At 39.7% G+C, this 15,607-nt stretch overlaps 2 protein-coding genes across 5 annotated transcripts in view; both read right to left on the reverse strand.

Annotated features, from left to right (window-relative positions):
* Bru3 (CUGBP Elav-like family member bruno 3) overlaps nt 1-15,607 on the reverse strand; it is a 570,666-nt gene that overhangs the window by 402,076 nt on the left and 152,983 nt on the right. For all 4 annotated transcript variants that reach the window (XM_072010382.1, XM_072010371.1, XM_072010376.1 and 1 more), the window contains one exon: nt 3,369-3,514. The gene's annotated coding sequence lies outside the window, so the exon portion shown is untranslated. The remainder of the gene's footprint in view (nt 1-3,368; nt 3,515-15,607) is intronic.
* Nucleotides 12,553-15,225, reverse strand: LOC139990830 (major royal jelly protein 9). The gene is made up of 3 exons (XM_072010364.1): nt 14,744-15,225; nt 13,427-13,833; nt 12,553-13,191 (listed from the first exon to the last, which is right to left on the reverse strand). Exons 1-3 carry the CDS (start codon nt 15,089-15,091, stop codon nt 12,708-12,710), a joined length of 1,239 nt encoding a protein of 412 aa, XP_071866465.1. The 5' UTR covers nt 15,092-15,225; the 3' UTR covers nt 12,553-12,707.

Genomic DNA, 15,607 nt, shown 5'->3' on the forward strand with positions numbered 1-15,607 from the left:
AGATCAAGCGTTACCCCGTTGGTGAATTTACTTTGTTACAACCGGAATATCGAGCGATCTTGAATTTTGTTATGTCGTTAATTCGACTTTCCCTTCACTAAATTACAAATAGTCATAGAATTGTAAAAAATTAAAAATTGATCTTCGATTGACAGGGTAAAGTTATTCGAATCTATCGTTGTTAATTCTTAATTTCCAAAAACCGTGATTCAGGGAATTTTTTGCCACACAAAATATAGATAGACAACACATAACGTTCGAGCGTAATCGAGTTTCCTCGATATTGAAGCGAAGGCAAGGGGATCACAACGATATGTGGCGTGCAACGATCTGCTTGGTGCCAGGACTCCCGATAATTATGTGCCAATTAAATTTAACGACTATCCATTATTCTGGTTTGCGAACACGCGTACAAGCTCCCTACTTTTGTTATCTTCCTCTTTCTACCGATTCGACACCCCTTACGGCATTTACTGTCCCTCTTCTCCATTCCCATTGCTACACCGGGATCGAGGCGTGCACGCTGGCAACAACTAGCTAGGTCGAAATCCAATTACCTTTTAATATTGTCCGAATGTGCTTGAAATCGAATTGCCGTTTGCAAAACTCCACACGGTCTGGCTGAAAAACTGCAGAGGATTCCTGCCAGCAAATAAATGTTCCTTCGGTCTATACTTTCTTTCTCACATACATCGTAGTTAGAACGGTCTTGAGCAGCATGACGTCCTCTTTTTCTCTCTACCGTTTCCACATCCCGACGCAATTCAATAGAATAAAATGTCACTCGTCGTTTCAAATGGAATTGGAACGCAGATCGAGACTATGGTCTTACACGATTAGACTTAAATGCGCGTAAGTGATATAGAGCAGGACGCATATGTCGGGTATGGTTTCATTAAAGAATTGCACATAGTATTTATACCGATATAAATATAATTGTTCTTGTCATTTTCATTTCGAATATGAATATAACTTCAGAATAACTTTTGGTTTCATTATTTTGTTATTGATTATCGATTATTGCAGTTTCTTTGCTTCAATTATCGGTCGTGCGTACAATTATTTTTGTATCAACATAACGTACAAATATGTAAATTTTAATAATACGAAATACCGTAAAAAGTTCTGTCAATTAAAAGCATTTCTTTATTATCCACTCGTGTAATTGTTTTACCCATAGCATAGTAAACGGCTGCATTTTTCGTTTTTCCGGTCGGTTCTTATTAAGAATTCAAGCACTTCGACCACAGATTCCCTCTTTACCGGATCGTAAACAGCGATCGTTTTCCAAACCCATTAAAACCGTGATAACAAGCTATCGCACCCTCTGAAACTTAATTAGCGAGGTCGATTAAAAAAAATTCTAGTATCAATATTTATCGCGTAAATAACCAGGAATAAATTGTGCCCGTTCACGCATGTACACACATCGAGTCATTGATTTCACTCGATAATTAACGTCGCTTCGAATAGTAAGAATATTTTTCACCGTTTCGCAATTAAAAGATATTTCCGTTGCATTACATATCCCCTAAAAGTTATCGAAACAAATTCGAGTCTGATTGGATGGGATGCAAACTAATGGTACACTTATGAAACAAGTAAAAGAGGAACCATTCTCTAATCAAATGTCGGCCGTTTTCTAGTAACGCATATCTACTCCTGGTCTAGAAATGGTATTCCGTAAGGGAGACCTTTACGCGCGCTGCATAAAAATCATTGGGTTTCGTATCCATTCTTCAAAAATATTTAAATTCCACAACGAAGCGAAACGTGCCTTTCCGTCCGTTGCTATCAATTTTCTACAGATTCGTATGCGGCAGTTTTCACAAATTCCTAACGTTATATAATAAACGCTGGCTCATTGAATGAAGCAAATCTTTTCCTCGGCTAGACGATACGACTTAGAATAAGAAGAAAATTGTACAAAAATATATTTAATATATAATAATATATTTGATTGATAATGAACTTTTTCCCAAGAGAGGAAGATCACGTTGAAAACGCTTTACATACTTCAAATGTATTAAAAAGTCATTTAACATCAAGTGCCGTTAAATTACAACTTGCAATTTGCAATTCTCGACAAGAATTCGTATTTCAAGACGACATCAATCCTAGATATACAACTGTTAGCGAACATCGACATATAATATATTTCATCATTTTTCTTAATTAATCAGTGATATTCATCATGCGACACTTGCTTACTTCTTTTTTCTGTCATACGTAAAAACAGCATGCTGTCTGGAATAAGAACAGACTATCGAATAAAAACCTTACCGTCAGTTTGATATATACGTTAATAGTGTTGCGGGTCTTTCCGTCGTCCAATAAGATTGCTCGTGGCAGGAGACAAGCTTGACATTGTAACTTCTAACATCAAGTTTGGGATTCGAGTTGTCGGAGGAAGGGAGTGCAGGTTGTCAGGGTTGCGGGTACAAGGAAGGAGCCGATAGGGTGAGCACCAACACAGAGTGACCACTAAACACCTAACAACCAACAATAGCAGCCAACATCGAACACCGATAAACCAACGAAACTAAACCAACCACAAGTCACATTGTAACGGAACTCAGCGAATATGTATGTATACATATGTGTATATGTGTATGTATGTATACACACACACATACGCACACACACACACACACACATATAAATATATATATATTATATATATATAGAATATAGAATGTATACATAATGTTGATGGATGTGTAAATACGTACGTGTGCGCGAAGAGTGCCACTGCCTCCACGTGTAAATTTATTTCGCAAATCATATCGCGAAACGAGAAATGATAAATCGTTTCTCAAATATTAAAAAAAAAAAAAAGAAGGAAGAAATCAACGAGGATAACATATGCACCATGATCAAAAGTGATCCTTTTCAAAAAATAGTTGAACTGTAAAATTGTTCGATGAACAGATTTAATTAAAGTGCAATTCGCATGAAAACTGAAATTCAACGACACAGTTTAATTAAGGGGAATGAATATACCGTAACGAAAATTTGCTTTTGTACCAGATATGTAGGTGGGTGCCAGGTAATGGAAGAATACGGTAATTATAACCGAGCTATGAAACCTTCTCGGAGAAATGAAAAACCGCGCAACAACATTTTACCGAGCTTGATATTTAATTTAGTGTTCGAGCTCGATGTTCGCAGCGCACTTTCTTCGCCACACGTGCGTTCATCAACAGTGATGGATACTATTATCTTTTGCGGGCTCATGACACGAGTTTCTGATTAAAACATTGAGGAACACTAACTGTGAGGCAACGACAACGTAAAAGTGAAACACGTTAAAACTTAATAAGGATGACATATTTTCAGAGACACCGAGTAGGGGTATGGTGACGTACCACATCGAGTACATTGAGAACGTGGTTCACGCGGACGACTCTAGTAGTGGTAGTTGTTGTTACATTGTGTGTTGTGGTCGTGGCAAGAAGAAGAAGAGATGGAGGAGGTGTGCGGCGCCCCCGGCCAGCCGGTCGCCCGTCACACCCTGAAACAGAATAATATTGTCACTTCCGTGCGGAATTACACCATCCCTATCGACTATCTTGTCGAAGCCATTATCTAAAGTCATTATAAATATAAATATACGTGTCATTATATCTCGAATCTTTTAACACAATACAAATTACTAAAAACGGTTTTTCGTGTTTTCAGTACTTCAGTTTGGCAATGAAAAATTTTCGGTAATTAATCACGAGTACTTCACATGACGCGTAATGACGGTTGTTGTTAGCAATTTACCGATGTTGCACCGGCGAGCATACGTTTCATATAAACTTGCTACGAACGTTCTCGAATTGCATAAAAATCTTCGACAGTAGCTCGATGAAACAAAATGAAATGAACCATAGTCTTTCAACAATGACTTTATTTCATGGTTTATTTCATTTTGGGCTTGATCATCAATCTAGCTGGCTTGAAAATGACGTTTTCACCGATGAGAGCTGTGAAACATTACACTTTTATAGTCGCGCGTTCAAAGTGATTGGCTTGATTTTTTCTTTTTTTAAATCACACCATTAATCACCTAGAACACGAGATAATTACCAAACGAAACTGATAATTGATAATAGCCGATCGTAATAGCCATCGAACGATCGAAACATTATTATGTAACAATATCGATGTTTAATTAAGTTGGAACGTTCGATTTCCGAGTGTTCATCGGATCCTTGAAATACAGCAAGTCGATTTCACCGGTGACTCGATACTTGTGCCGCCTGGTTTGTTCACAGAAAGTATTGGCGCGAAGTCGCGCTCAACGGAAGGACGAAATCGAAAAAAGGGGTAAAGCTTTATATCGAGGAAAAGGGGATTTCGGATTTGCTGGACCGTGTCTACCCATTGCATCGTTTACGTTCAATACAAACGCACGGACGAATGAACGGACTAGAGAGAAAGACAGATAGAGGGGTAGCAAAGGGTGGTGGTCGGCTACGGACGGGGGATGAAAAGCAAGAGAACGATGACGGTGGAAAGAGGCAGAGTGGTAGAGGGGGAGAGGCTGAGAAACGGGAGCAGCGACCGGGATTTTAACGTCGAGCACACTCGTTTCGAGTCGATAGGTCCACTTCGGCTGGCTTGGGAAGCAGTCGACATGGTCCAGCAACTTCCTCTCCCACCTCAAACCCAACTCCCCCACCCTCTCGTTGCTCTTATACCCTTCGGTCCGAGACATCATCTCCGTATCCGGAAACAGGGCAGCACCGTTGCAAGTTTTCATAGATGCAACTCTCTCCCTCTCTCTCACTCTCCCCCCTCCCCCCCCCTCTCTCTCACGATTAATAAAAACTGCCGATCTAACTGGTTTTAAAAGAGACTCTTCAAGACGAAGGGATCCGGACATGGGAAAGAAACGGCTGGACATTGGACGTGTCGCGATAAGCAAGCCATCGAATTGAATTTTTAATGAAAAAATGTTCGTGTTTACGACGAGTGGCGATTGTGGTAGGTATTATGGACTGGTGAAAAAAGTGCGACGTGGAAAAGAATTATTCCGTTAAATAAGCAACTAGAGAAATGGCAAGAAAGAAACGAGGCATGTGACGTAAAAGAGTAACTCGTGGGAATTTCGCCATATGCCCTACCACGGTAAGTGGAAAACGCGAAGTTTGCTTAACCCTAAAAGCCTTCAGTTTACGAGAAGCTATACAATTCCCTAAACTTTCATCAAAAGTAACCATACGACAAATAGCAGAGGAAACAGTTCAAGGAATCTATTTATATAAAAGGGAATAATTGTTAAACACGCAAACAACGATGATAAAATATACAAAATGTTTCAGTGATATCGATACACGCTGAAAAAAAGGAAAAAAGGACATATCGGAAATAGTTGGACGGAACGATGAAATTCGTAGACGGAATACATTTTTTCATTTCAATGATACCGTTCGGTATTTTAATAAAGATCGAATTACTAACGGATCAACAATTTACCTGCCATTGGGAAATGAATATTATCGATGTAAAAAAATGAGAAACACATTGAAAATGGTATTACAAGCAGTTCGAGCGAATAATTAAATATGCTGCTCGAATACTTTTGGGTGAAACAAATCACTGAAATTCCAATGGAGAATAAAATGCATTTAGTATTGGAAGGTTGAAATGGAAATGGATCGTCCCGATGGACGAAACGCTTTTTATTCTGGCGTGCACAGGCAGACGCGGCGAAATTTTATTTAATGGTTCTCATATGTTGAACGGGTTCCTTTTTGAAACAATGGTTCTGATGTAATCGAGGAAAATCCTCACGCTCACGCCAGATTTCCAGTATTATTAAAATCATTATTTCTGCCTCTTGGTATTCGCACGGAAATAAATAGGATGCATGCTGCGAGTATGGTAGAGGAGGGGCTTGTATTATTTGAGAGAGAGAAAGAGACAAAGAGAGAGAGAGAGAGAGAGAGAGAGACGAGGAAAATGGACTTACGTAGACACCAGCCAACTCTGCGAATGTGTAGGAACGAGTAAGCGGAAATATTATGTTCAAAGTGAGAGAAGGGACGAACAGGTCAACGAAGATTGAAAGATCATGAAACCGGGTAAGAGAAAGACAAACGTTATGACGTTACGAACTATACGCAACCTGAAACCGTTCACTCGAGAAGTTTGTAACCGTTACGTTTTTCTACGGTTACTTGTTCCTCGTTCTACATATATCGTACTTCAAATTTAACGCGACACTATCGTCGCAAAGGAAATGGTCACCTGAAGGTCTGTCTTCCAGAAGGGAATGATATTTTTCGGAAGTTTCGTGAAAGCGAATAAAATATACAGCGTGATAGGAGCTTTATATGCGCTCGTAGCAGAAAAAATTTTCTTTTCAAAGCCGATACGAACATGATTCTCAGCCGATAAAATATTTAAAAGATATTGGTCTCTCAACCGACGAAATGGTATTTAACTCAATAACAAATAATTGGCGCGTGATTGTTCTATTATAAAATCAAATTTATATGGATTCTCGTTGTAGTCTAAGATTTCAAACGAATTAATCATTTTTAAAAATCTTAAGAATTTGCCAATTCGTAAGTATCCCTAAACGTAGTATATCAGCAAATATAACTAATGACAGTTTTGAAATATCAAACACGTCATTTAGAAAGGCCGATTCGATCGAATGACTGTGTGCCACTCTAAACACTGCTATACCGTTTTGACCGGATTAAAATTTCGAGATTAGTATTATAAATGTATGGAAAGATGACATAAATAATTCACGATATACGGTGTAACTGAGTTAATTAAGCGCTATTTCTCTACAACATTAATATTCATAGATTTGGCGAATACCAGTAACAAAGATTTCAGAGACAAATTCGTCAAATTGAACCGCATAATCAATTGGCAATGACTGTCGGCTATTAAACATATTCAATGAAGTAGCGATTGACAAGGGACGTATTCCTGTGATCGACAGGAATTGAGCGACGCGGCGCATTTCACCAACCGTGAGGTTCAGCAAAATTAATCACACCACATCGTTTCCACGATTGATGGTCGCAGCACCCAACTCAAAAACCAAAGGCGTGTGAATATTCAGGGACCACGGCCTGATTTCTATTTTGTTGGCGTACCGATCGGTGTTGTTCGAAATAAATAACGCGGAATACATCATCCCTAGTATACGTGTCATACTAGCCGTTTGCCCTCGTCACAAATAGAACCCCGGGGAATTACGCCACCAAGATCTGCGAGATGGGTTGGGCTGACGCGGTAATACTGGTTATCATCGCGCTGATTGCACCCATACCTATCCCACGCCGCCATTGCTGCTGCATCCAACGACTATCTTCCACTGGAACCTGCATCTGACCTGATATATTTCCATCCGAGCTATTCATTACGTCTATCCACCACCAATCGTTCCTTTCACGATATATCGATATACGAAAATTGTCAAACACCCCACCGTAGCTTAAGGATTCACCTCAGCCCAGTTTTATTACAAATCTTTTCCTAATCCTGTTTGTCCACCCAGATATTAATTCAGATTCTTTGTTATAAGCTTCGTCGATATCCGGAAAGGAACGGTGAATTTGCTGACTAGATGAATTATTGAACGTAGAGCTGTATCGTTTAAATTGATCGACAAGCGATAAAGTAACTCGGACGTAAGAATTTAACTTGTAAAGTTTTTATATTTTCATGGAAAGTAAACGATTACGTGGAAAATTTACCTTCGATAAATTCTTGTTTTGTTATGTGTTAATAAGAATTTTACTCCTTTTTGTTATGTGTTAATAGGAATTTTACTTCTTTTAAGAACTTAAAGAATCGTAGCTACTCGTTATACAAGTTAAACTATACAAAAACTTTCATTATAGTCTTCAACGGTGTTGCAACGAATAGTCAGGAACCTGTTACATTATCGTAATAAGTTGTACGCAGTAATAGGAGATATTATGTAAAGTGCATATACGTTATTTATTGACCATTTCAATTAACGTGTTTTCTTGATTTCAAGTAACTACAACATACATTACATATGCCACGAATTTCCTGTTTAAACGAAATAAGGAAGCCGATACTCCCAAAGTCACATCTTAAAATAAACTCAGGTAAATCTCACTCGATATCTTCGCAAACAAAAGTTAAAACGTCAATGGGCATTATGTAACAACTGCGCGTAAATAAACAAGTTGTCTATATGCACACCCGCGTTAACGCGCCAACGTTCCAAGATAGATATACATACATGTACTTACGATTACCAAACTGTGATACCATCGGTACTGTACATGTGTGTGGCGGGGAACGTTGTGGAAAAAAGGTGGAAAGGAAACGGCAACAAAAAGTTGCGGCTGCACCGTTATTTGCGCTCGTAAACATGACTCGGCGCGCTTGCACGCCGGTGCGCTCGCAGCAAAGGTAACGAATGGGAGAAGTCGAAACGACCACACCTTCCTCCGAAATGCGCTCTCAAACCTCGTTCGTACTCCCTGTCAGCTTTTCTCTCTCTCTCTCTCGCGCGCGCGCGCTCTCTCTATTTCTCGCTCTCTCTCGCTCTCCCTCTCCTTCTCTCAAAAGAGAGAGTACGCTTATATACCTACGTACGTGTTTACGCTGTGAACGCGCCTCGCCAAGCGGAACTAACGATAACGAACGGTTACGAATGTAAGGGACCAGTTTGCAAAGCAAACGACATTTCAACCGAACGCTGCATACTACTCGTGGAAGAAAAGAGAAAAACAGATGAAACGAGGTGGTAAGGGTAGAACAGATGGATAGGAAGGTAGATAGGTAAACAACGCGAAGCGATGGCATATAAGCCGAGAGCGTGCCCAGTGCCCAGAGATGTCTCTATGTCGCGCTCAAGGAACGGTTAGCATTGTTTCTCAAGATTTACGTACATTTTCACTTTGGAGCGATAAATCGGAAAATCCCAGCATATCGGCAAATTGCAAAGGTCTAAGGTGAATCTGTAATCTGTAATCTGTATTCCGTATACGTTAAACTTTTACTCGAACTGTTGCTTCTTATGGACTCGAAGTCACGAGTCTTTTAAACATCTTTTCGTTTACCGAACTAAATTGCTAAACTATTAGGTCTTATTAGCGCACAATTTTATATAAATATCTATTTCGAACTTTCACTCGATATATTTAAACGTAAGCAAGAAATATTGATAACCTCGTTTAGTATATTTTATATCGTCAAGTTACTCTTATTCTAGCGTATATTTCCTCTTGTGTGAATAAGAGAACTAAATATTCTTAGTTAATATAATTACGTAATATGACGACTTTCCCTAACATGGTATGTTACGTCGAACATTCCGGTCAGTAGACTTTATCGGTTTTACTTTCTAGTCCATTGCCTCCATAATACTATCTTTACGTATCTACTATACCAAGCATGATGTAGTAAGGCCGTAAAATCAGTTAATAGTCGAAGTAATCATGCTTCGAATGCTGAGACAAAGGAACTGGCATAATAATTGGAGTACATAAAGACTGAAAATCTCTGTAAAGATTGGCCGAAAAAATGTTTAATACAGAAATAACTAACTGTATATATCATATAATATATTTTTTATTAAAAATTGTAATTAAGAATGTAATTTTTACAGTTCTAAACTAACTTAAACCTTAAGAGGCTCGATAATTTAATTTACGATCTCGTTACATCGTATCATATGCTGTACGAAAACTATAAAGATATAAAGAAAGCTGGAGGGTAAATGAAGATGTAACGATTCCGACGTTGAAATTGTTTGCAATTGGGTAGAGACTGCGACGATAGTCGGAGGAGCAAACTTCGGTTTGAGTTAATGACGAAATAGTGAGCAGGATGTAGCAGTTGGTTTATGGGGATCTTGCGGTGACCTGGTTCTGAGTGGTCAGTGGTGCCTGGGCCAGCCGTATCGTCCACTTGGATCGTAACTAGCGACGGTAACAACGGCAATACGGCAACAGCGGTGCAGAAGCAATGTTCGCGTCCTCGTAGCCGTTAGCGTCGACGCAACGTCCAGCCTAGTAGACAGTATTTGGTGGTCCAGGTTCCGAGCAACGGGCGCATCTGCATCGAACGGAGACAGGATAGTAAATTACACGTTGACTAGAGCTGACAACCGCAATGCGTGCCACACACTGGCATGCATGGGCTTCTGCACGGGATGCCGTGTGTTTATGCGAACGGCGAGTCCAGCACTGTCAAGCCGTCTAGGCCGCTCGGTGAATTATAGATGAGCTCCCTTAATAAAGACACCAGAGATGCCCGAAATTCTCCCGACGTTCCATCGCCGCAGAAACTCAACGTTCCTTCGAATTACAAGCGGATACCACGTGAGTTCGTTCGTTCGTTCGTTCGTATGTTCGTTCGCTTACTTGCTCGCTCACTCAACGGCTGCGTGAAAGAACGCGAGTGCCCGTGCTTCGTGCCTGTGCTCGGGCGTGAATAGCCCCACCGCTTCTCAGCTTGACTTTTCTCCGGTGCAATATGTGTGGCTTGTTCGTTCGAAACACAAGAAGCAGCGGAGAATTCAGAGAAAAACAAAGTAATTTACCGTGGCCGACGGAAAAGCTGTGACTATGAAATACACGGTTAATTTCGCGATTAAAATTTAAAATTTCATTCCCGACTTGCGATACGTTTAGCGCCCGACTATGCACCTCTTCCGTGTTCTTTTTCATTTAATTTGAAAACATTCCTTTGCAAGAAAGTGGACCTTACTTCAGTGAATTCTCTAATTGCTCGTTATTAAATTTTTATGCAACAACATGCGATCGTTCACAGGTTAGCACTTCCCCGGCATTACGTGCGAATAAATTCTTTTCGCGCTTTCCGCGATCGTTTCTTCGTTTCTTTTTTCCGAGAAATAAACGGTACACGAGTTCACCGTATTGGTCGTAAAGAGATTCTAAAGCGTGGCATCCTTTTCTTTCCTGGAAACTCGATCCCAGACTGTCTAGCGACCGGTAGTCGTGGTCACACTAACAGTGATTGGAGTGTACGCGTGAGTATCAGTGCCAAACACTGGTAGTTATGTATATTAGGGGTAGTAAAACTGATGTAAATTTATTTCGAAATTCCGCGGTACTCTCGTAAACTTGTTTTAAAACTACCCTCGTAAAACGATTTGAGTCCTTTTCTCCGTGCACCGTAGACGCGTTCGCGGCGAGACTTTACCGTCAAACGCCTATCACCTCTTAAGTAATTCCACGTCTTACCCTTAAGGTAACGAGTTTGATCGTGAAAACGTGCTCTTGCATGGATCGTTCGATGCCAACGTTATACCTCTCTTTTTAGCTCGAGTCTCGATATTTTATAATACCTCGATATCGCGATGAACTTATCGAGCCACGGTATAGATTTCCTCTACTTTATGAAAACACGTAAAAGGGATGTTACGAAGAGATCGGGAGGCGTATTGTGTTTTTACGAAGGTTATCATAAGTCAGGCGTTTTGCACCGTCATTTATTAACGAAATCGAGGAAAGATAAAAAAAGGAGTTTCGCAAACGCTTTCGATGCGAACGTTCTTTCTGGAACGGCCTCGGGGTCGAGCCAGATCGGTTATCAACGGCAAAGCGAGCGAAGGTGCAGGTTTTCCACCATACGTGTCGGAGTAGGCCGATGTCGGGGTCGGAAAGGGAGGAATCGAAGGGGAACGAAAATTTAAGGGCAGCCATATATTATCGCGACGAAGGGGTTGTCTGAGGTTAACTGCCAGAGCTTCGCAAGGGGTGTGGGATCGGGTAGTGTTGAGGGGAGCTAGAGAGGCGAAGCTGTGCCATGAATATGCCGCCATTAGTCACACGCCGAACTGCGCCGTAGAAAGAGAAGTAGGTGACACGAATTTCCCGGCATTGCGCGCCCTATTGGTATCCCAAGGGTGCCGCGGCAGTAACGCGAACAATTCCTCGTGAATGCGCATTTATCTCAACCAATCTCCTCCCTCCGCCTTTTGCGCCTCCGTCTCCTGCTTCGAGCTTGTGATACCCAAAAGGCTGATAAAACTTCCTGAATTCGCCGCGCCGCCGAGAAAAAGGCATCGTATCGATTTTCTTGTCCAGAAAAACTTGCGGCCGTATCACTCACCGCACACCTCTCTGTCTCCGTCGCGTTGCGCTCGTGCCGCGACCAGCTGACTATACTATCGAAACATTCAGCTTTCTAGTGACGCTCTGTCATGGACAGGCCTCGTTACATCTCAAAAGGCAGCGATGAAACGGTTAACTAAATTGCTACACACTAACTGTCATTCGCAGAATCCCTCTCCTACACTCGTGGCTTACTCTCTCTTCGAGCTAGTTGAATAATCCCCGGGGTCTAGACATTCCTGATCTTTGACGAAAAAAAAGTAATCATTATCGAAAAGTTAACAGAAGCAGCTGACTCGCTTATGCAAAACAATTGACAGTTGTTAGATTCTGAAAGTTTATTTTATATTAAAAAAAAAAAAAAAAAAAACTGTACGATACGCATTAATTGGTCGATAATTGTATAAGAGAATATATAAATATATCACTGTCGCATAATGTATACACGTGAGAGAAATAAATTATCTTTTTCGAATAAACATTTTACTTATATGTTCCCTATTTATGATTAAGTTACATTACAGAAGAGAAACACACTTTATCGCTCGTATGATTTTGCGATCATACGAAAGGATACGTAGGTAGGATCTGGTGAATTGAATTTTATTGGGATAATGCAATTTATTCGATTCATATCCGGTGCCAGAAGTTGGTATCCGGAAATCTGTGTTTTATGCCAGAAGGCTCGCAATTCGTCCCTCGGATAATATCATCGACTTTCCCTCTGATTATACGGAAATTCGTTTCAGTAGGTTTCAGTGTCATGTTTATCGTCTTTTGTAACCTGTTTGTGTTGAACCACAACTCTTCTTCACCCTGTCTGTTTCTAATTACTTTAATGCCACTCACGTACTGCAGCGTCTCCTCATCTTGAGCAATTACCACGACGTTTTCCGGTGTAAATGGTTTCTCAATGTTCCAACAAGCGACTGCCGTTAATTGGACTAATTGGAAAAATATTACGCCTCTTCGCGACGTTGCTTGAACACCCGCTTGGCTTGCTCTCTTATAATTCGATTCGAACACTATTGGTTCGTTGTATTTACTTTGCTTTAAAGAGTAGGTATTCGTAAACTTTTGCCGATAGCTGGCCAACGAATTGAAGTAAAGGTACCTGAAAATTGTATGCTGTGTGACGAATTTCTGTTGAATGTAAAACAAGCATCGGAAATAATTGTTGAAAATTTTTCATCGACTTCCATTTATCTGTATATTCCTATTTTCCTTGTTCTTTCCTTGTTCTCGAGAATAGAATATATATTGCATAGTGTTTTAATAGAATTAATTTTCCGAGATTACTTTAAATGTTTGTAAAACTTGTTCTAGAACATGAATAATAAAAGCGATACCTTTTGTCGAAAAATCCAATTGGTGACAATGACATTCCGAGAGTACCATCCGTTAAATCGAACGATTCTCCAGCGATCGTAATGTTCATGGCATCGTCATCCGGACCGAAAGCATTGCCACGCGTGTTGTTTACTCGCCATGAATAATCGTGATATAAGTCATAAATCAGTAGGCCATTTTGATCCACATCCGCCACGTAGAGATAAGTATCGAAACATGTTTTTCCGACATCGACGATTGGCGTAACTAATGCTGCCTTCCCGTACAGCACTTGATCATCCGGAACCACGTATTTATGGACCAACTGATCGTTCGCAAGATCGAAGATCAATATTTTCGAAGGACAAACAGTATTTCCTCCGATGCGACCAGTATCCACAATCCACAAACGATTGCATTCGTCTATCTGTACAGTGATTTCGTTGCTACCTTTAATATAACCTTCCACGACTTTTAACGCGTTGAGTTGCGATTAATTCTAATGGTAAGCATATCTTAAAATCGTATTAATAAAATTATAAAATAAAATGGAAGTAATTCCCGTAGTCGAATATTCCAACGTGTAAATTTGCTACACGTTTACTATTTTCACGTCTACATTAACATAATGATATACCTCTACATATTTTCATTTAATATTTACGCGTGTGTACGATCTTTTTTACGATCTTTTTTGATTTGAAAGATTACGCAGGAAAAGACACATCTCCGGTTATGTATGTGAAATAAACATTTTATTGCATTTATCATCTGATTATGAAATATTTATAGAATTATGTTAAACGTCGTGCATAACTTTTAATCGTAGAATATTTTAAACGCGTTCGTTTATAGGTAATTTATACAAATTTTTCTATTATCCTCACGAATTGCCAAATTTTTAACGCCCTACCAAACTTGTAATCATTAATATCGTCAAAAGAAAATTCTATTTCGTATCACTTAATGGAGTTACAATGCCATACAAAAATTAATATGCATTTATTTTATGATTTTCCATATAATTCTCAAACGTAGACGTTACTAAATTTAACTGCTTAGAAATCTTTATATGCCACCCCATATCTCTACGAAATTTAAATAAATTTATAAATTTATTATTATTTAATAAATTTTATTTTAATTAATAAATTTATCATAACAAGAACTGTTTGATTATTTCAGCGTACGCAATAACTCAACGGGCAATTTTAAGAGAAGTAAAGGCTTCTACCAAGAGTTATTCATCGAAGAATTTTCGTCTGAATTTATTAAAATACGATTTCACTGGTAAACCTGAAAACCTTTGCAGCAATTACACTTATCATGATATTTACCGCCAACCTATACACAGATATTATGCTGTCACAACTGTATGGCGTGTGCCAGGTCCAATCAGGATACGGGATCAGTAAAGGACCACCGAAACCAGAGGCAGTCGTTACCAACGACAAGCTAATCGGTACACCATCCAACCACTGAGGACTTGTTACGAACACACGACCATATCTATCGATATCCACATCCTGGGTAAACGCGTTACCCAGCGTTTGATTTCTTCCCGTCAAATGAACATTCGGCCAGGTCCAATCCAAATATTTCCATTGAAAAGCAACTTCTAGTTCTCCGCCTGTTGCACAATACAAGAACCCAAGAATCAAGATAAAACTCAACAATCGAACCATCACGAATTACACAAGAAACTGAAGCCTTCGTCGTGACATATGAACAACGTATGCTTCACTCGGAAACTCGTAGACTAGAATGTTCGTGGCTTCGATCGGTTTCGCGATCCAAAGTACACTACCTCAGAGAGCAGCGCAGACATATTCTTGACAGTGGCATTACTACCATCGGAACCGGTTACTTTCCCTGTTCATACGACTTGGTGGTGTGGTTAACCTTGAACTGAATATTACGAGACTGTTTAACGCGGCTTACGATCTGAACTATCTGGATATATTACTAGATAATAGAAAGTGAATAAGGGGTATTACATATGCAGTCTTATTAGTAGGCGCAAGGTCGTTGCTCTCTGCATAGGTACTTGCTATAGTACAAAATCAAGAAGTCGATCTTGCGCTTAAGACATTTTTAATACTAACAAGTATAACAAGCATAACGTTAAATCATACGTTGCATATTTCTTTTAAGATACTCTGCATATCCAATTATTAAATATTTCAAGACGCTATGTTGAT

The sequence above is a fragment of the Bombus fervidus genome, chromosome 9, assembly GCF_041682495.2.
Source record: "Bombus fervidus isolate BK054 chromosome 9, iyBomFerv1, whole genome shotgun sequence".
NCBI lineage: Eukaryota > Metazoa > Arthropoda > Insecta > Hymenoptera > Apidae > Bombus > Bombus fervidus.

Bases quoted from the DNA above. Each gene is read 5' to 3' on its own strand.
- LOC139990830 (XM_072010364.1), bottom strand. From the start codon at position 15,091: ATGGTTCGATTGTTGAGTTTTATCTTGATTCTTGGGTTCTTGTATTGT. The intron at 13,834-14,743 runs GTAAATATCATG...ATCACTGTACAG, and splicing joins TATCTGTGTATAGGTTGGCG to ATAGACGAATGCAATCGTTT. The intron at 13,192-13,426 runs GTATCGCTTTTA...TACAATTTTCAG, and splicing joins ATTGGATTTTTCGACAAAAG to GTACCTTTACTTCAATTCGT.